The sequence below is a fragment of the Nerophis ophidion genome, linkage group LG05 (genome assembly GCF_033978795.1).
Source record: "Nerophis ophidion isolate RoL-2023_Sa linkage group LG05, RoL_Noph_v1.0, whole genome shotgun sequence".
Classification (NCBI taxonomy): Eukaryota; Metazoa; Chordata; class Actinopteri; order Syngnathiformes; family Syngnathidae; genus Nerophis; species Nerophis ophidion.
The window spans coordinates 11,067,382-11,089,750 of record NC_084615.1 but is presented as its reverse complement, the minus strand read 5'-3'; the positions used below and the strand labels follow the sequence as shown (position 1 = coordinate 11,089,750).

Here is a 22,369-nt window from a genome sequence, read left to right as displayed (position 1 = left end):
AAGATAGCTACTTTATTCCTTTGAATTAAGGATTCCAATTACATTTAAATATCAATCAATCAATCAATGTTTATTTATATAGCCCCAAATCACAAATGTCTCAAAGGACTGCACAAATCATTTCGACTACAACATCCTCCGAAGAACCCACAAAAGGGCAAGGAAAACTCACACCTAGTGGGCAGTGAGAATTCACATCCAGTGGGACGCCAATGACAATGCTGACTATGAGAAACCTTGGAGAGGACCTCAGATGTGGGCAACCCCCCCCCCCCCCCCCCACCCCCACCCCCTCTAGGGGACCGAAAGCAATGGATGTCGAGCGGGTCTAACATGATGCTGCGAAAGTTCAATCCATAGTGGCTCCAACACAGCCGCGAGAGTTCAGTCCAAAGCGGATCCAAGACAGCAGCGAGAGTCCCGTCCACAGGAGACCATGTCAAACGGAGGCGGATCAGCAGTGTAGAGATGTCCCCAATCGATACAGGCGAGCGGTCCATCCTGGGTCCCGATGAGCGGTCCATCCTGGGTCTCGACTCTGGACAGCCAGTACTTCATCCATGGTCATCGGACCGGACCCCCTCCACAAGGGAGGGGGGGACATAGGAGAAAGAAAAGAAGCGGCAGATCAACTGGTCTAAAAAGGAGGTCTATTTAAAGGCTAGAGTATACAGATGAGTTTTAAGGTGAGACTTAAATTCTTCTACTGAGGTAGCATCTCGAACTGTTACAGAGTTCCAGAGTACTGGAGCCCCAATAGAAAACGCTCTATAGCCCGCAGACTTTTTTTTGGGCTCTAGGAATCACTAATAAGCCGGAGTCTTTTGAACGCAGATTTCTTGCCGGGACATATGGTACAATACAATCGGCAAGATAGGATGGAGCTAGACCGTGTAGTATTTTATACGTAATTAGTAAAACCTTAAAGTCACATCTTAAGTGCACAGGAAGCCAGTGCAGGTGTATAATAACAAAATAGTTTGTTCGAAAGCTTTTAAAGGTCAATCATGTGGACTGACAAGTAACTCATGAAAAGTGCTAAAAAGATACTCTTCGTTTTATCCGTCCACCTTGGTTACACAGATTTTCTCATCTTACTTTTTTTTATTTACAGTACTGCTGATTTTTATGCATTTAAAATTCAGCTTTTTTCTTTCTTTCTTTCTTTCTCTTTCCTTTCTTTCTTTCTTTCTTTCTTTCTTTCTTTCATTCTTTCTTTCTTTCTTTCTTTCCATGACCCTGTTCTTGCAGTACAATATTGTTACTCTTAAGAGTGGCCCTAATACTCTTTTTTTATTTTTTTTTTTGTTTTGTATATTTGCTCGTAGAAACGTACTAGTTTGTTTTCATGTTAGACCCCTTTCTCCTGAGAGAAATTCTATTTTCTAGATTATTATATATCGACTCTTTTTCTGCAAAAATGCTAATATAATTCTTGTAAACCTTCACTCTTTTTTTTTTACAAAAGCGCTTACATTTCTTTGAAGACCCAATGAACATATTTGGATTAAGTGCAAATACAGTTTGATACCATACTGTATTTCAAGAATAATAGCTTTTTCTGTTAATGTTTCTCATAAAATATGTTTGTTTTGGTCCAGAAATAGCACTGGGTGAGTTTAGGTGGACCTAATCTTGTGTCCAGTGACTAAAAGTGACTTCCTGTTCCAGAATGATCTTTGGCTGTTGTCACCTGAGCCTTGCTGGAGTCAGCTGCTCATCCTTCCTCCAATGGGAAGAGCAGACTGGAGGGATTAGCTCCTCAGATTAATGCATCCATCCTAATCCTGCCATCTGTCAAGAGAGCGTCCGAGCAGGCGCCACGCTCAGCTCCCTCTTGGCCAAGAAGTCCAGAAGGAAGAAGGCGATGGAGGAGACGTACCTTCTCAAGCACCCTGGGGTGAAGAAGAAGATTCTGTCTGGAGGCACTGGCCCTCTGCCTCACTTCCCACCTGGGACCAAGGTAGTGGAGACATAATGACACATTGCACTACATCACACAGTCATTCATGACCTGCGCTCAATTAGATGAAATATTCATGACATCAGGGAGTCTCGTGGGCTGCCTGCAACTCACCAGCAAACATTTGCTCCAGCAAATGTATCCTTTTTGTCTTTATTCTGCTCACATCCAGCTACTGGCACACGGCCTGGATACTGTCACACACATTTGGCTTGGCGGGGGAAGCGTGTGTGTGTGTGTGTGCGCGTGTGTGTCAGACCTCCCTGCTGAGCCTCTTCTCAATAGTCTTATATTAGTGTATTGTACACAGCCTTTGGTCCTGCGATGAGGTGGCGACTTGTCCAGGGTGTACCCCGCCTTCCGCCCGAATGCAGCTGAGATTGGCTCCAGCGACCCCAAAAGGGGCAAGCGGTAGGAAATGGATGGATGGATGTACACAGCGCCCTGCGATGAGGTGGCGACTTGTCCAGGGTGTACCCCGCCTTCCGCCCGATTGTAGCTGAGATAGGCGCCAGCGCCCCCCGCGACCCCAAAAAAGGGAAAAAGCGGTAGGAAATGGATGGATGGATGGATGTACACAGCCTGTCATGCTCTCCATACATGCAGAGGGCCACAACATTAGGTACATTTGCACAATTATAATTATAATGCTGTCAGACAGATGTGTTTATTCAACAATAAATCTTTTTTGTATATTTAAAAATAAATTATTTTTCAAAAATATACATTTTTCTAGTTATATTTTGACGAAATTCAGGTTAAACATTGCTTTAAAAACTTTTCTATTCATGTAAATTAGTAGGGGCCCTGGAAAAAAATAAATCACGTTCCAGTCGTGATTATTATTTATTTCAATTTATAATTTCCTCAAATAAATATATATATATTTTTTTTAAATACAATAAAACATTTTTTTAGGTCATTCCCGCACTTACTCGCTGCACGTACATGTCATTAGTCAGCAACCAATAAGAGCTTTTGCAAGTTGTAAAGGTTTGATCATCATTTTTACATCAAGTAACGTTACAGTACATTGCCAAAATTGGTTTGAATCAAAAATCATTTCTGAATGGAATCATCAACTAAAAAAGCAGAATCGATTCAAATTATGAGCTGTTGTAAGATTCCAATCCCTAATATATACATATATATATATATATATATATATATGTATATATATATATATATATATATATATATATGTGTGTGTATATATATATATATATATATATATATATATATATTTTTTTTTTTTAAACTGAACCCTTACTCAGTGAAACAGGTACTTTTCCCCTAAAAATACGACTTAAGTCTTGCAAAGTTAGGACCTTTTCGCTTCAACAAAACCCCTTTCTTCCAAAGAATATTTCTTTGAAAAACACTTTATTCTCACAAAATAAGTCTAGAAATAATACAACATCATTGTCATAAAATAGTTGATTGGCTTTTACAAAATTATTACAACTTTATTGTTGTAACATATGGGCTGTTTAAAAAAAAAAAAAGAAGCAACTTAGGTATTTTGAAATTATTACTTTTCTTCTCAAAAAATAATTACTTTTACTTTGAAAGGGTACTTTTTCCACACCAAAGTAATTTATTTTAGTATATAAAAATATGAAATTTTACTCATTAAACAATAACTGTTGTTCCCACAAAAATGTATATTTATTCTTGTGAAATAATAACTTTTTTTCTTGATAACGTTACATAAAATTGTTCTTGAATTAATACAACTTAATTCTGAAATCTTTTATATTTCAAAAAGTAGGATTTCTTTCCAAAAAAAAAAAAAGAATACAACTGTAATTTAGTAAATTAAGGGTTCTTTGTTTTTTAAAAATAAATCTTTTGTTTTGTAAATTTCTGATTGTTTTATTTGAAAAAATCCTAAAGATATTATTCTCACAAAATAATATATTTTCCATTCTACTATCTAGAAATAATAAACCCTTATTATTATCATGTAGTTTGACATTTACAGAAATAACAAACTTTTATTCTATTAATATAATAAATAAATAAAAATGGGTTGTACTTGTATAGCGCTTTTCTACCTTCAAGGTACTCAAAGCGCTTTGACACTACTTCCACATTTACCCATTCACACACACATTCACACACTGATGGAGGGAGCTGCCATGCAAGGTGCCAACCAGCACCCATCAGGAGCAAGGGTGAAGTGTCTTGCTCAGGACACAACGGACGTGACGAGGTTGGTACTAGGTGGGATTTGAACCAGGGACCCTCGGGTTGCGCACGGCCACTCTTTCACTGCGCCACGCCGTATGATATAATAGATTTCTGAACACTACACACTCAAAGAGAGAAGTGAGAATCCATCATCGAAACGTCTGTTTTAGCTAAGAAAAACAACAACAATTTAAGTCCTGTCAAATACGAAATTTCTTCTTGAAATAATTACTTTTACCTTGAAAAGATACTTTTTTCACTAAAGTAGTGACTTTTTAAAATAAAAGTGGGTATGATTTAATTCTTGTCAAACAATATTTTTTGGACAAAAATATTAAATATTTATTCTTGTAAATATTTATATATATATATATATATATATATATATATATATAATATAACCCCATTTTAACCCCATTACTCCTTCAGATTTTATTTATTATTATGATAATCTATCATTTGTAATTCAACACAGTGATGGAGATGCAACCTTCTTGTCGTCTCTTCAGGTAGTTTTCCATTTCCAGACGCTGCTGGACGACTTTGAGCGCACCGTCATTGACGACAGCCGACTGGCCGGCAGGCCGGCGGAGCTCTTTGTGGGAAAGATGTTCAAGATGGAAGTCTGGGAGACACTGCTGTCCTCCATGCGCGTCGGAGAAGTGGCCGAGTTCTGGTGCGATGCAGTTGTAAGTGACACAAAACACACACACACACGCACACACTCTCACACACACTCATGCGGAAGTTAGATAGGCATAAATGATTATGATGCATATAGGGTTGTATAGTATACTAAATGAAAATTAATGCTTCCCCATTTTTTTTATTATAACGGGCATGGCAACTTGTCGTCACGTTGTGACATTGCTGGTTTTACCAGCAGAGGAGCATGTTGGGCAGCGCACACACACAGAGTACTTACAAGCAGACACAGTGTGTAGACAGAAAAGGGAGAATGGACGCATTTTAAGGTAAAAAGTCAAGATAAAGGTGAAGTTATAACACTGAAACACCCTCAGGAAGAGCTGCTTTAACACATGGCTTGTAGATACTTCTAAATCACTAATCCTGGCCTCCATGGCAACAAATCAAGTAAGTTTCTTACCAGTACCATTATCACTGGAGGACGAGGAATAGCTAAACATGCTTCACTACACACCTTAGGAGGATACAATAGCTCATCGCTAAAAACAACCTAGCACCACTGATTGTAAACAAATGCCATGGGTGGATCTACACCTGACATCCACTGTAATGATACCAAGTACAAGAGCGTACCTGTCGATACTACTATGATTACATCAATCATTTTTAGCATTACAGAATCTTCCATCCATCCATCCATTTTCTACCGCTTATTCCCTTTGGGGTCGCGGAGGGCGCTGGCGCCTATCTTATCTACAATCGGGTGGAAGGCCGGGTACACCCTGGACAAGTCGCCTCACTCATCGCAGGGCCAACACAGATAGACAGACAACATTCACACTCACATTCACACACTAGGGACCATTTAGTGTTGCCAATCAACCTATCCCTAGGTGCATGTCTTTGGAGGTGGGAGGAGCCTATCCCCAGGTGTATGTCTTTGGAGGTGGGAGGGGCCTATCCCCAGGTGCATGTTTTTGGAGGTGGGAGGGGCCTATACCCAGGTACATGTCTTTGGAGGTGGGAGGGGCCTATCCCCAGGTGCATGTCTTTGGAGGTGGGAGGAGCCTATCCCCAGGTGCATGTCTTTGGAGGTGGGAGGGGCCTATACCCAGGTACATGTCTTTGGAGGTGGGAGGGGCCTATACCCAGGTACATGTCTTTGGAGGTGGGAGGGGCCTATCCCCAGGTGCATGTCTTTGGAGGTGGGAGGGGCCTATACCCAGGTACATGTCTTTGGAGGTGGGAGGGGCCTATACCCAGGTACATGTCTTTGGAGGTGGGAGGGGCCTATCCCCAGGTGCATGTCTTTGGAGGTGTGAAGAAGCCGTAGTAGAACCCACGCAGTCATGGGGAGAACATGCAAACTCCACACAGAAAGATCGGGAGCCCGGGATTGAATTCAGGACTACTCAGGACCTTCATATTGTGAGGCAGACGCACTAACCCCTCTCTTCCACCGTGCTGACCATTACCAAATATTTTTTCCCTTAAAAAAAATCATATAATGTGTATAAAGTCAGTAAATATGTCCCTGGACACATGAGGACTTTGAACATGACCAATGTATGATCCTTGGTATCGGATCGATACCTAAATGTGTGGTATCATCCAAAACTAATGTCAAGTATCAAAGAAGAGAAGAACAAGTGATTATTCCATTTTTGATAGAATATGTTAAAATAGAAAATAAGCAGATATTAACAGTAAATGAACAAGTAGATGAATAATCCATTTGTACAGTTTGTCCCTCATAATGTGTATAAAATAATAGGTGTATAAATGACACAATATGTTACTGCAGACTAATTAGGAGTCTTTGTTTGTTTACTTGCTACTAAAAGACAGGTTGTCTAGTATGTTCAACATTTTATTGAAGGACTAAATGACAATAATAAACATATGTTTCATGTACACTAAGATTTTTTGTTCCAATAAAGACAACAATGACCTTATTAGTGGTCCCCTTTACTTAGAAAAGTATTGAAATCCAGTGTTGCTATGGCGACCAGCCTCCATGCCTCCTCTTGTGCTGCAGCACACAGGTTTGTACCCCCTGGTGTCAAAGGGGATGCGGATGATCGCTCAAGGCAAAGACCCCCTGGAGGGCCAGAAGCACATGTGCGGCATGGGGAACCTCTTCCACTATCATTCCACCGGCTTCCCAGAGTTGGACGAGCTGATGAGGACCCCTCAGGCTCTCATCTTCATCATGGAGCTGCTGCAGGTGAGAAAATGAACAGATAGAAATGGAGGAGAACACGGGACATGTTTTAAACACCGTACCAGGTGGGAGACCCCATGTCCTACCACAGAGAGTCCTGGATGATGGAGAAGGACGAGAAGCTGAGCACGGTGCCCGTCCTCCACTCGCAGGGCAACACCTTGGTCAAGCTGCAGAGATTTGGGGAGGCGGCCAGCAAGTACAAGGAGGCCGTGCTGCTGCTGAAAACGGTCCAGTCCAGGGTGAGTGCTAATGAGAGGATGATGATGGAAGACACTTTTCTTTACAGCCTTTCAACCATGCTCATGTCTGTGTGTGCAGGAGATGCCGGGCCACGTGGACTACATTAACCTGGCACGCATGATCCTTCCCCTGGAGCTCAACTACTGCCAGTGCATGCTGGAGCTGCACGAGTACTACCATGTGATCGAGCACGCCAGCCAGCTGCTGGACAAACACAAAGGTAGAGACCCCATATTAATATCATAATAATAATAGGTTTTATTTGTAAAAAAAAAACACTTTACATTGAGCAAACAAAAACAAAACAATGCTAAAACCACAAAAAACTGCAAAAAATTTGAAACTAGATCAGCGTAATAGCTAGAACTGGCACACATATATCAAAAAAAGGCTTTTTTTAAAAGAAGGGTTTTTAAGCCTTTTTTAAAAGCATCCACAGTCTGTGGTGCCCTCAGGTGGTCAGGGAGAGCGTTCCACAGACTGGGAGCAGTGGAGCAGAAAGCCCGGTCTCCACTAGTTCAGAGCTTTGTCCTCGGAGGTTGGAAGAGGGTCGCCTAGTGCGGTGTGGAGGATTTGGGGGTGAGCAGTTCTTTGAGGTAGAGGGGGGCCTTTCCATGGAGGCACTGGTGAGTTAGTTGGGAGACTTTGTATTCAATCCTGAGTGGAACAGGAAGCCAGTGAACAGATTTGAGAACCGGTGTGTGTGGTCGTATTTCCGCACTCTCATCAGGATCCTAGCACAATATCACATATTGGTCCAGTATCAGCCAAAAAACACACTTACATCTCAACTTTCTGGTAAAAGCCGCCCTGCAGCGTTTTAACACGGAAATGTCCTCCGGGAGGCACACGAAGTTGACCTTTCAGTCATTTACAGCAGATGTAAACATGGTAGAGCAGGGCTGCCAAAGTCATTTTGGCTCTGGGGCCGCATGGAGGAACATCTTTTCCCACACAGGCCGGACTAGTAAAATCATGGTATAATAACTTCAAAATAAAGACAACTTCTAAATGATTGTCTTTGTCTTACTTTGACCAAAAATAGAACAAGCAATATGTACATATTACAAATAATCCTCCTGACAAAACACTTCAAGTTAGTTGAACATTTTGATGAAAAAAAAATGAGTGCAGTTTCAAAAACACTTAGACTTAATCTCAGTATATTTACAAAACCATTCAACTTCAAGCACTTCCTGTTCAGCATTCTCATGTTGGCAGTTCATTAAAGATGTGTTTGGAAAAGCAACCACCGCATTGGTAAAATCCACAACTGCCACAACACATTCCTTTATAATCAGTCAAATATTACAATATACTATCCATCCATTTTCTACCGCTTGTCCCGTTCGGGGTAGCAGGGGGTGTTTGAGCCTATCTCAGCTGCATTTGAGCGGAAGGCGGGGTACACCCTGGACCAGTCGCCACCTCATCACAGGGCCAACATAGATAGACAGACAACATTCACACTCACATTCAAAAACGTGTCCGAATGACACAAACTAAAGTCAACATAAGTGCAAATGTAACCAATGTGAACATGCTAGATTTAAGCATAAAATACAACAAACAACAAAGTACAAACAAACCTTTTTACAATGGAGTTCAGGGTGCACATCGTGCCGTCAACCAATTGCGGGTGCTGCATGGAACTCTAACTACATAAATGCTTATTAATGATCTTTAATTTACAATTAAACAAAGCATTGTGTCTCTACAGCATTAGTCTGCTGCTAACCACAACAGGTGTAGCTGATTCCTTGCACCTGCGCTGCAAGGAGTAGCAGCAGCCAATCCACAGGTGTGAAGTGTGACGTGGGTTACACTTGAATTGCTATTGTGACATCCAGTGGTCACATTTAGAACAGCAGTTTATTTCAATAAATCAATCAAAGTTTATTTATACAACACTTAATCACAAGTGTCTCAAAGGGCTGAATAAAACAATGCAGCTCATTTTTATATTTAGCAAACCCATCCTGCAGGCCAAATTAAACTAGTTTGTGGGCAGTGTCTGTATGTTTGACACCCCTGTGGTAGAGCCAGCAGCTACACAACAGCTAAGCACACAATAGCACACAAGCTCTGAACATACACAATTGCAGTCTAGATGAGGTGGTTCTTGCATCTGGTCAGGATGCCACCCGAATGCCTCCCTGGGGAGGTGTTTAGGGCGCGTCTGACCGGCAGGAAACCACAGGGAAGACCCAAGAAAAATTGGCCTGGGAACGCCTCAGGATCCATCGGGAAGAGCTGGACGAAGTGGCTGGGAGAGGCAAGTCTGGACGTCTCTGCTTAGGCTGCTGCCCCGCAACCTGACCTCGGATAAGTGGAAGAGGATGGATGGATGGACAAGACTGGTTTACACACATAACGAGTTGTAGATTGCACAAGCTGTGTAAACCTTAAACAAGTGTAAGTGTAGCGTCTCGTGTCGGAAGGACAAACTGGTCAGCGATGAAAATGATGGACGCTCCTCGCTTGAGAGCAGTAATAAACATTTTGTCTTAACTGCATCCAACCTGCTCCAACCGTATATCCTTGAATTGACGCCGGGGCGCTAATACATTTAAAACCTCTTCTCACTCCGGCACTTACCAAAGGCATGCGGTAAAGGCAAGCATGCGCTAATTAAGTTAAAACCTCTTCTCACTCCGGCACTTACCAAAGGCATGCGGTAAATTAAGGCCTGCACTTATAAATTTGAGTGTGATGTAAGGATACCATCATGAAAAGCACATTTAATTAAAAAAAACGTTATTATGGTCTTACCTTTACTTATAAATGAAGTCCATGCGCAGCTCCTTCTGATCAAAAGCATCGATAACTTGTTTATAGAAGTCTTCCTTATCTTTCTTCAGTTTTAAAAGTTTCTCTGTCTCGATGGAGATTTTCCTTTATTACCTCCTGCTTCGATTGAAAGTCCAGTTTAGAAAACTGTTTTATTTTAGATATGTAATCCTCCATGTTAAAAGTGCAAGCGAGAGGAAAAAATAAAGGATCGCTGCTTCTTCTGCAGCCGAGTAGTCACAAGAAGGATCACTAGCGCCCTCTACCACCAGGAGGAGGCGGGAGTCATTTAATGACTCATATTTGACACACGCAGCTACAGTATATTAATAAAACATAGCTGCTTACTGTTCTTTTTAGCATATTCAATAGCTTGGACCTTAAATCCTACCGAATAGCTCTTAATCTTCTTCCCTTTATGCGATTTCAAATGATTGAAATCGGCCTCCTCCATTTTGAAAATGATGACAGGTGAAGTGTCACTCGTGACGTGACGAGTTTGACCCGGCAGTAATTCTAGGCATATGCTAATTATTTGGCGAAACGAGTTTGACCCGGCAGTAATTCTAGGCAGGCGCATACTATATACAAGAAAAATACGGTACTGCAATAATCCTCTCGGAACTCACACACACACACACACACACACACACACACACACACACACACACACACACACACACACACACACACACACACACACACGTAGTACCCCTTCACACAGTCTGCACACACAGTTGTTAGAGACATCCACAGACAACATCCACTGTGGATGCAGATGTGTGGTTAGTGCCGCAGTCGCCCACTTGGAGCTGTGCTCACCAAACAGCAGCCCTCCTAGAAAGGATTATGGAAATTAGCCGGCCCTCCACGGGATTATAGTCCACCTTTACTGCCTTATCTTTGTTTTGCTCCAAGGCCCACAGCTAGCAACGATAACACAAGACAACACGACAAGCAAGGCCTGGCAAGTCTCGGTTAAGCATGGTTTAAGTGCAAGTGTGTATGGTAACGGCAACAATGCGGTTGGAGAGGGGACAGACTGAGAAAAACACCACCACAGCACTAGTGTTTAATTCTGCTGGATTTAAAAAGAAACTAACAAAACACAACAACAGACAATACGGCGTGCATTGCTGACATCACAACTTCCTGTTTCACCATTGCGGGGGAAAAAAGTATTTTTTGGCAGCAGAATTTTTGGTGCCTCTCTAGTCAATAGTGTGCAAATAATGGGCTAAATATATATATCAATTCATATATGATATTACTTAAATTTGTTTTCATGTAAGAACACTACTTCTTTTTAGGTGTGACGGCTTTTATTTTGCCAAGGCGGGCTGCCACCTTCAATTACATCTAGGGCAGGGGCGCTCACACTTTTTCTGCAGGCGAGCTACTTTTCAATTGACCAAGTCGAGGAGATCTACCTCATTCCTATTTATAATTTATATTTATTTATTTATGAAAGAGACATTTTTGTTAACAAGTTAATGGTGTTTAATGATAATACAAGCATGTTTAACACACATAGATTCCTTTCTTTCATGAAGACAAGAATATAAGTTGGTGTATTTGATTCTGATGACTTGCATTGATTGGAATTAGACAGTGGTGCTGATAACGTCCGCATTTTCAAATGGAGGAAAAAAAAAGTCCTCCTTTCTGTCCAATACCACATGAAAGTGGTTGGATTTGGCATCTCATTTGTCCAACTTGTATACTCGTTTTTAAAGACTTTGTTATGAGAGTAGCATATGTGTGTGGCCCTTTAATGTCTGGCAGCAGGTGAGTGACGTCAGTGAGTGTGCGGGTGGGCAAGCAAGTGAGAAAGCGGTCGCTGAGGGCGGGGGAGAAATACATTGGCATCAAACTCCGTAGCTTGCTAGCTTGTGCACGCTAGCTTTCTGAGACTCTTATTTTGTTAGCACAGGCAGGATGAAACAAGTCTTTTATGGTGAAGACAGGAACTGTGCAGTCGGTCTTTAGAGTTTTGACAGTAGGTACGGAGTCTCTAGAAATAAAATGTGTTTCTCTGCGTCCGCCCTGTTAGTGGTTTTTTTCTTTAAGCGTCATCTCACAAGATCCTCGGGTGCCGAGAATGTCAAACAACTGACGAAAGTGAAGTCTTGGTATGATTGATGATTGCTCATTTTTATGTCTATTTTTTAATGCCTGGCTTGAGATCGACTGACACACCCTCCGAGATCGACCAGTCGATCGCGATCGACGTAATGGGCACCCCTGATCTAGGGGAACCACTGGGGAGAGAGAATCAAAACCACCCTGGTGTTTGGTAGAACTTGGATTGATAGGGGACGTACGAAAATAAAATAACAGCAAAGCAACAATAGAAAGCAATAACAAAAGACAACATCACCTGCTGGTGCTTGGTTTAGCCTGGAATAAGAGGGGATTGACTTAAAGTTAATTGATATTTAAAAGAAAAGACAACATCACATGCTTGGCTTAGCCTAGTTTCAGAGGGGACATACTAAAAGAAAATAATACAAAAGCAATAATAAAAGACAAAATCACATTTTTGGGCTTGGTTTAGCCTGGTTTCAGAGCAGACATCAAAAATAAAATACAAAAACAATCATAGAAAGCCTTAACAAAAGACAACATCACCTGCTGGAGCTTGGGTTGGCCAGGTTTCAGAGGGGATATATTCAATTATGATCGATAAAAAAGAGCAATAGCGAAAACAACCTTACGTAAATGTGCTGGTGTAGTTTCAGAGGGGACTTACGAGAAGAACGTAATAGAAATAGAAAAGGCATCACTCTTGCTTGTGTTTGGCTTGTACTTGTTTAAAAGAAGGGGTAGAGAGAATCGAGAAAACATAAAGCAACAAAAAAGATAACAGTTCTAATAACGTTCGTTTTAGTTTGAGAGAATGAAGATGGAGAGAAATAAGGGAAAAAAAACAATGACAAAATACAAACACATGGCCTGTTTAAGTAGGGATAGACTTCAATCCAATACTTGGATAACATCAAAATGCAACAGAGAAAACAACATTAGCTGCTTTTGCTTAGCCTGGTTTGAGAGGGGACAGAGATCATTGATCAATAAGTGAAGAACAATAACAGTAATAACACTTTTGAGAGGAGGTTTGAGGGGGGACATGGACTTCATTTACCTTCTTTACCTGAGCTTGCTTTAGGAGGGGACAGCGAGAGCAAAAACTGATTTTAAAATGGTTTAAGGTATTTATTAGGCAACACTCTAGCTCAGGTAATGCAACACAATAACAACATGCTGGACTTTAAGAGGGGACGGGCAGAAAGAAGATGTGTGTGTGTGTGCGTGTGTGTGCAGACTGTGTGAAGGGGTACTACAAGTGTGTGTGTGTGTGTGTGTGTGTGTGCAGACTGTGTGAAGGGGTACTACAAGTGTGTGTGTGTGTGTGTGTGTGCAGACTGTGTGAAGGGGTACTACAAGTGTGTGTGAGTGTGTGCATGTGTGTGTGTGTGTGTGCTGATTGTGTGAAGGGGTACTACAAGTGTGTGTGTGTGTGCAGACTGTGTGAAGGAGTACTACAAGTGTGTGTGAGTGTGTGTGTGTGTGTGTGTATGTATGTGCAGACTGTGTGAAGGGGTACTACAAGTGTGTGTGTGTGTGTGTGTGTGCAGACTGTGTGAAGGGGTACTACAAGTGTGTGTGTGTGTGTGTGTGTGTGTGTGCAGACTGTGTGAAGGGGTACTACAAGTGTGTGTGAGTGTGTGTGTGTGCAGATTGTGTGAAGGAGTACTACAAGTGTGTGTGTGTGTGTGTGTGTGTGTGTGTGTGTGTGTGTGTGTGCAGACTGTGAAGGGGTACTACAAGTGTGTGTGTGTGTGTGTGTGTGTGTGTGCAGACTGTGTGAAGGGGTACTACAAGTGTGTGTGAGTGTGTGCGTGTGTGTGCAGATTGTGTGAAGGGGTACTACAAGTGTGTGGGTGTGTGTGTGTGTGTGTGTGTGTGTGTGTGTGTGCAGACTGTGTGAAGGGGTACTACAAGCGTGTGTGTGTGTGTGAGTGTGTGTGTGTGTGTGTGTGTGTGTGTGTGTGTGTGTGTGTGTGTGCGTGCAGACTCTGTGAAGGGGTACTACAAGTGTGTGTGTGTGTGTGTGTGTGTGCAGACTGTGTGAAGGGGTACTACAAGTGTGTGTGTGTGTGTGTGCAGACTGTGTGAAGGAGTACTACAAGTGTGTGTGTGTGTGTGTGTGCAGACTGTGTGAAGGGGTACTACAAGTGTGTGTGTGTGTGTGTGTGTGCAGACTGTGTGAAGGGGTACTACGTGTGTGTGTGTGTGTGTGTGTGTGTGCAGACTGTGTGAAGCGGTACTACAAGTGTGTGTGTGTGTGTGTGTGTGTGTGCATGCAGACTGTGTGAAGGGGTACTACAAGTGTGTGTGTGTGTGTGTGTGTGTGTGCACGCTGTGTGAAGGGGTACTACAAGTGTGTGTGTGTGTGTGTGTGTGTGTGTGCAGACTGTGTGAAGGGGTACTACAAGTGTGTGTGTGTGTGTGCAGACTGTGTGAAGGAGTACTACAAGTGTGTGTGTGTGTGTGTGTGTGTGTGTGTGTGTGTGCAGACTGTGTGAAGGGGTACTACAAGTGTGTGTGTGTGTGTGTGCAGACTGTGTGAAGGGGTACTGCGTGTGTGTGTGTGTGTGTGTGTGCAGACTGTGTGAAGCGGTACTACAAGTGTGTGTGTGTGTGTGTGTGTGTGTGTGTGCATGCAGACTGTGTGAAGGGGTACTACAAGTGTGTGTGTGTGTGTGTGTGTGTGCAGTCTGTGTGAAGGGGTACTACAAGTGTGTGTGTGTGTGTGTGTGTGTGCAGACTGTGTGAAGGGGTACTACAAGTGTGTGTGTGTGTGTGCAGACTGTGTGAAGGGGTACTACAAGTGCGTGTGTGTGTGTATGTGTGTGTGCAGTCTGTGTGAAGGGGTACTACAAGTGTGTGTGTGTGTGTGTGCAGACTGTGTGAAGGGGTACTACAAGTGTGTGTGTGTGTGTGTGCAGACTGTGTGAAGGGGTACTACAAGTGTGTGTGTGTGTGTGTGTGTGTGTGTGTGTGCAGACTGTGTGAAGGGGTACTACAAGTGTGTGTGTGTGTGTGTGTGTGTGCAGACTGTGTGAAGGGGTACTACAAGTGTGTGTGTGTGTGTGTGTGTGTGTGTGTGTGTGCAGACAGTGATAAGGGGTACTACAAGTGTGTGTGTGTGTGTGTGCAGACTGTGTGAAGGGGTACTACAAGTGTGTGTGTGTGTGTGTGTGTGCAGACTGTGTGAAGGGGTACTACAAGTGTGTGTGTGTGTGTGTGTGTGCAGACTGTGTGAAGGGGTACTACAAGTGTGTGTGTGTGTGTGTGTGCAGACTGTGTGAAGGGGTACTACAAGTGTGTGTGTGTGTGTGTGTGTGAGCAGACTGTGTGAAGGGGTACTACAAGTGTGTGTGTGTGTGTGCAGACTGTGTGAAAGGGTACTACAAATGTGTGTGTGTGTGTGTGCAGACTGTGTGAAGGGGTACTACAAGCGTGCCAAGGCCCATGCTGCCGTGTGGAACGAGAAAGAAGCCCGCAGAGACTTCAACATGGTGGCCCACCTAGACCCCACGCTGGCCTCCCTGGTCCACAGAGAGCTGAGGGCCTTGTCGGAGCGCATGAAGGAGAAGTACTGGGAGGAGAAGGAGGCGTACTGGAAGAAGCTGGAGAGGCAGGATGGTGGCAGTGAGGAAGAGGAGGAGGAGGAGGAGAAGCTGGAGAGGCAAGATGGTGGCAGTGAGGAGGAGGAGAAAGAGGAGAAGCTGGAGAGGCAGGATGGTGGCAGTGAGGAAGAGGAGGAGGAGAAGGAGGTGTACTGGAAGAAGAAGCTGGAGAGGCAGGATGTTGGCAGTGGAAGAGAAGGAGATGCCAGGCAGGACAAGGACTGGCAGCAGATGTTACGTCTGGTCATGCTGCTGCAGGATGAAGGCAACTTCTTGCTGAAAGACAAGCGCTTTGAAGAAGCTTCTGGAAAGTTCAAGGAGGCCATTGACTATGTGGACTTCCTTCAGAATAAGGTGAGTGCCTTCAACTGTGTCAGCTCCAAAATAGCAAAGTAGGTAGGTTTCAAAGCATGTGATATGTTCCTCACACCGAGTGGACTTCCATGAGTGCTACACTCTTTCATTTGTACTTGGACACACTTCACAAAGTGTCTTCCTGCTCGAAAATGTTGAGTGCCTCTGCTGGACTCATAGCCTCAGAACTCTTTTCCTCCCTGTAGATAGTGCCATCAAAGCACTTACTATTTAAGTTGGGTTTAAATGAGAAGAAAATGAATGCTAAACCACTGAATAAGCAGCAATCTGCTGTAAATCAATACAAGAGATGACCTCATATGGTGGGTACGCTAGACCGGGGGTGTCCTAACTTTGGGTACGCTACACCGGGGGTGTCCTAACTTTGCCCTGGAGCCACATTGGGATAAAAAAACAAAATGCCGAAAGCCAACTGCATGTAAAATAACTTTATATATGTATATTTTTTGCATATATTGCTAGTAGCAGAAGACGTCAGCTTGTGTGTGTCCTGCGTTAGGTGCAGAGCGGCCATGAGGACTGGGACTCACTGGAACGAGTGCGCCTGCCTCTGACGCTCAACCTGAGCCAGTGCATGCTGGAGCTGCAGCAGTACCAGGAGGTGGTGCAGCTCACTGACAAGCTGCTGGAGACCCATCAAGGTAATGTGGACCCCTCCTCATGTGGGCGCCAGGCTGTGTTCTGAGAAATGTTGATAACGTCCTTTTTCTCCTTACCCTCTGACACACTTTCCTTTTGGGAGTCTAAATACCAACATGTCTCGCTCAGCCTGCAGCGTTCTGCTTGCTTTCATGCAGTGCTTGATCTCGAGTGTTTACAAGAGACAACTCTTTGACACCAACAAATAAACTTACTCCTATGTTGTTCCCCTGGCAACCACTTGTTGGCAGCAGCTTTGGAAAGTCAACTTCTTCTTTTCACTAAGTCAACTGACAAATGTGAAGAATTTGCTTGGAAAACTTGGAGTCTGTCTGTCACACAACAGACTCAGCCTGGTTTAAGATAATACGACAATATGGCAAAATAGCAGCAGTAAGACCTACTGCAATCTTCTTTGAGAGGGGACAGACTAAGAAAACAGGACACAGGTCCAGAATACAAGAACAAGCACCCGTACATTTTTCTATAATATGGTTTCAGAAGGAACGAAATGTGATGGTCTAAGGGATTGTACATCATTTGAGTGATAAAATGTGGTTTCAGAAGGGACAGATGGGAAAACAGAGCAGCACTTCGCAGACAAGCTGCCATAACAGTAACCATTGCTTAGATGTGGGGATTTGAGAGGGAAATACAGAAAAATAGATAACAGGAAGTAATGAAAGTCACATTACATGCTAGAACTGTGTTTAGTTGATTTAAGAGGGGACAGAAATAAAGCAAAAAGGCCAAAAACAAGTACAGCAGCAGTAAAACCTGCTAAAATGTTGTTTAAGATGGAACAGACAAAGAAAACAGGACAAAATTCCAGAATGTATTCCAGATGTCTTCTATAATATGGTTTCAGAAGGGACAGACTGAAAAACAAAGGGACATTTCCAACACAAGTAATGACAACAGTAACCCCTGCTTAGATAATAACTATTTTTTACTTATTTGCCCAACCTTGGACATGGTTTCAGAAGGGACAGACTGTGATGGTATGAGGGTTGTACAACATTTGAGTGATAAAACGTGGTTTCAGAAGGGACAGACTGTGATGGTATAATGGGTTGTACAACATTTGAGGGATAAAATGTGGTTTCAGAAGGGACAGACTGTGATGGTATAATGGGTTGTACAACATTTGAGGGATAAAATGTGGTTTAACAAGGGACAGACTGTAAAACAGAGCAGCATTTTCCAGACAGGCTGCAACAACAGTAACCATTGCTTAGATGTGGGGATTTGAGAGGGAAATACAGAAAAATAGATAACAGGAAGTAATGAAAGTCACATTACATGCTAGAACTGTGTTTAGTTGATTTAAGAGGGGACAGAAATAAAACAAAAAGGCCAAAAACAAGAACAGCAGCAGTAACACCTGCTAAAAGGTTGTTTAAGATGGAACAGACAAAAAAAACAGGATAAAATTCCAGAATATATTCCAGATGTCTTCTATAATATGGTTTCAGAAGGGACAGACTGAAAAACAAAGGGACATTTCCAACACAAGCAACGACAACAGTAACCCCTGCTTGGATAATAACTATTTTTACTTATTTGCCCAACCCTGGACAAGGTTTCAGAAGGGACAGACTGTGATGGTATGAGGGTTGTACAGCATTTGAGTGATAAAATGTGGTTTCAGAAGGGACAGACTGTGATGGTATAATGGGTTGTACAACATTTGAGTGATAAAATGTGGTTTCAGAAGGGACAGACTGTGATAATATAAGGGGTTGTACAACATTTGAGGGATAAAATGTGGTTTTAGAAGGGACATACTGTGATGGTATAATGGGTTGTACAACATTTGAGTGATAAAATGTGGTTTCAGAAGGGACAGACTGTGATAATATAAGGGGTTGTACAACATTTGAGGGATAAAATGTTGTTTCAGAAGGGACATACTGGGATGGTATAATGGGTCGTACAACATTTGAGTGATAAAATGTGGTTTCAGGAGGGACAGACTGTGATAATTTAAGGGGTTGTACAACATTTGAGGGATAAAATGTGGTTTCAGAAGGGACATACTGGGATGGTATAATGGGTTGTACAACATTTGAGTGATAAAATGTGGTTCCAGAAGGGACATACTGGGATGGTATAATGGGTTGTACAACATTTGAGTGATAAAATGTGGTTCCAGAAGGGACAGACTGTGATAATATAAGGGGTTGTACAACATTTGAGGGATAAAATGTGGTTTCAGAAGGGACATACTGGGATGGTATAATGGGTTGTACAACATTTGAGTGATAAAATGTGGTTTCAGAAGGGACAGACTGTGATAATATAAGGGGTTGTACAACATTTGAGGGATAAAATGTGGTTTCAGAAGGGACATACTGGGATGGTATAATGGGTTGTACAACATTTGAGGGATAAAATGTGGTTTCAGAAGGGACAGACTGTGATAATATAAGGGGTTGTACAACATTTGAGGGATAAAATGTGGTTTCAGAAGGGACATACTGGGATGGTATAATGGGTTGTACAACATTTGAGTGATAAAATGTGGTTTAACAAGGGACAGACTGTAAAACAGAGCAGCATTTTCCAGACAGGCAGCAACAACAACAACCCCTGCTTAGATGTGGTGGTATCAGAGGGAAATGCAGAAAAAAATAGATAACAGGAAGTAATGAAAGTCACATTACATGCTACAACTGTGTTTGGTTGGTTTAAAAGGGGACAGAGACAAAGCAAAAAGGACAAAAAACAAAAACAGCAGCAGTAACACCTGCTAAAATCTTGTTTGAGATGGAACAGACAAAGAAAACAGGACACAATTCCAGTATATATTCCAGATGTCTTCTAAAATAAGGTTTCAGAAGGGACAGACTGAAACAACACAGAAAAATGAGTCCAGTCCAAAGCGGATCCAACACAGCAGCGAGAGTCCCGTTCACAGCGGAGCCAGCAGGAAAACATCCCAAGCGGAGGCGGATCAGCAGCGCAGAGATGTCCCCAGCCGATACACAGGCGAGCAGTACATGGCCACCGGATCGGACCGGACCCCCTCCACAAGGGAGAGTGGGACATAGGAGAAAAAGAAAAGAAACCGCAGATCAACTGGTCTAAAATGGGAGTCTATTTAAAGGCTAGAGTATACAAATGAGTTTTAAGGTGAGACTTAAATGCTTCTACTGAAGTGGCATCTCGAACTTTTACCGGGAGGGAGGCGTGTCTTAATGAAATTAAACAATGGATGTCCTCTAACTTTTTGCAACTCAACGCCAAAAAAACGGAAATGCTGATTATCGGTCCTGCTAGACACCGACCTCTATTTAATGATACAACTCTAACATTTGACAACCAAACAATTAAACAAGGCGACACGGTAAAGAATCTGGGTATTATCTTTGACCCAACTCTCTCAATTGAGGCACACATTAAAAGCGTTACTAAAACGGCCTTCTTTCATCTCCGGTAATATCGCTAAAATTTGCTCCATTCTGTCCACGCTGAGATCATTATCCATGCGTTTGTTACGTCTCGTCTCGATTACTGTAACGTATTATTTTGGGGTCTCCCCATGTCTAGCATTAAAAGATTACAGTTGGTACAAAATGCGGCTGCTAGACTTTTGACAAGAACAAGAAAGTTTGATCACATTACGCCTGTACTGGCTCACCTGCACTGGCTTCCTGTGCACTTAAGATGTGACTTTAAGGTTTTACTACTTACGTATAAAATACTACACGGTCTAGCTCCAGCCTATCTTGCCGATTGTATTGTACCATATGTCCCGGCAAGAAATCTGCGTTCAAAGGACTCCGGCTTATTAGTGATTCCCAAAGCCCAAAAAAAGTCTGCGGGCTATAGAGCGTTTTCCGTTCGGGCTCCAGTACTCTGGAATGCCCTCCCGGTAACAGTTCGAGATGCCACCTCAGTAGAAGCATTTAAGTCTCACCTTAAAACTCATTTGTATACTCTAGCCTTTAAATAGACTCCCTTCTTAGACCAGTTGATCTGCCGTTTCTTTTCTTTTTCTCCTATGTCCCACTCTCCCTTGTGGAGGGGGTCCGGTCCGATCCGGTGGCCATGTACTGCTTGCCTGTGTATCGGCTGGGGACATCTCTGCGCTGCTGATCCGCCTCCGCTTGGGATGTTTTCCTGCTGGCTCCGCTGTGAACGGGACTCTCGCTGCTGTGTTGGATCCGCTTTGGACTGGACTAATTTTTCTGTGTTGGATCCATTATGGATTGAACTTTCACAGTATCATGTTAGACCCGCTCGACATCCATTGCTTTCCTCCTCTCCAAGGTTCTCATAGTTATCATTGTCACCGACGTCCCACTGGGTGTGAGTTTTCCTTGCCCTTATGTGGGCCTACCGAGGATGTCGTAGTGGTTTGTGCAGCCCTTTGAGACACTAATGATTTAGGGCTATATAAGTAAACATTGATTGATTGATTGATTGAATTTTGAGTGAAAATATGAATTTATTCCATTTTGGAATAAGGCTGTAAGATGCCAACGTGTGGAAGAAGTGAAGCAGGATGCAGCGCAGGTGTGCTAACAGGAAGTTATGCAAATAAGAGTGTGTGTAGTTGCTTGATGAGGGGACACAACAATATTCAAATAATGTTCACCTTTGAAAACAAAAAGCAGGCATGACAAGTGGTTAGGCCTCACCTTTTGGATGGCGAATATAATCAATCAATCAATCAATGTTTATTTATATAGCCCCAAATCACAAATGTCTCAAAGGACTGCACAAATCATTACGACTACAACATCCTCGGAAGAACCCACAAAAGGGCAAGGAAAACTCACACCCAGTGGGCAGGGAGAATTCACATCCAGTGGGACGCCAGTGACAATGCTGACTTTGAGAAACCTTGGAGAGGACCTCAGATGTGGGCAACGCCCCCCCTCTAGGGGACCGAAAGCAATGGATGTCGAGCGGGTCTAACATGATACTGTGAAAGTTCAATCCATAGTGGCTCCAACACAGCCGCGAGAGTTCAGTTCAAGCGGATCCAAGACAGCAGCGAGAGTCCCGTCCACAGGAAACCATCTCAGGCGGAGGCAGATCAGCAGCGTAGAGATGTCCCCAACCGATACAGGCGAGCGGTCCATCCTGGGTCCCGACGAGCGGTCCATCCTGGGTCTCGACTCTGGACAGCCAGTACTTCATCCATGGTCATCGGACCGGACCCGCTCCACAAGGGAGGGGGGGACATAGGAGAAAGAAAAGAAGCGGCAGATCAACTGGTCTAAAAAGGAGATTTATTTAAAGGCTAGAGTATACAGATGAGTTTTATGGTGAGACTTAAATGCTTCTACTGAGGTAGCATCTCGAACTGTTACCGGGAGGGCATTCCAGAGTACTGGAGCCCGAACGGAAAACGCTCTATAGCCCGCAGACTTTTTTTGGGCTCTAGGAATCACTAATAAGCCGGAGTCTTTTGAAGGCAGATTTCTTGCCGGGACATACGGTACAATACAATCGGCAAGATAGGCTGGAGCTAGACCGTGTAGTATTTTATACGTAAGTAGTAAAACCTTAAAGTCACATCTTAAGTGCACAGGAAGCCAGTGCAGGTGAGCCAGTACAGGCGTAATATGATCAAACTTTCTTGTT

At 43.0% G+C, this 22,369-nt stretch overlaps 1 protein-coding gene across 2 annotated transcripts in view; it reads left to right on the top strand.

Moving 5' to 3' along the window:
* Positions 1–22,369, top strand: part of LOC133552648 (aryl-hydrocarbon-interacting protein-like 1) — a 57,187-nt gene that overhangs the window by 2,181 nt on the left and 32,637 nt on the right. For both annotated transcript variants that reach the window (XM_061899979.1, XM_061899980.1), the window contains exons 2-8: positions 1,672–1,963; positions 4,666–4,845; positions 6,843–7,031; positions 7,094–7,270; positions 7,350–7,491; positions 15,564–16,111; positions 16,632–16,773. In XM_061899979.1, the coding sequence (XP_061755963.1) occupies positions 1,868–1,963; positions 4,666–4,845; positions 6,843–7,031; positions 7,094–7,270; positions 7,350–7,491; positions 15,564–16,111; positions 16,632–16,773 (1,474 nt within the window). In that variant the 5' untranslated portion in view covers positions 1,672–1,867. The remainder of the gene's footprint in view (positions 1–1,671; positions 1,964–4,665; positions 4,846–6,842; positions 7,032–7,093; positions 7,271–7,349; positions 7,492–15,563; positions 16,112–16,631; positions 16,774–22,369) is intronic.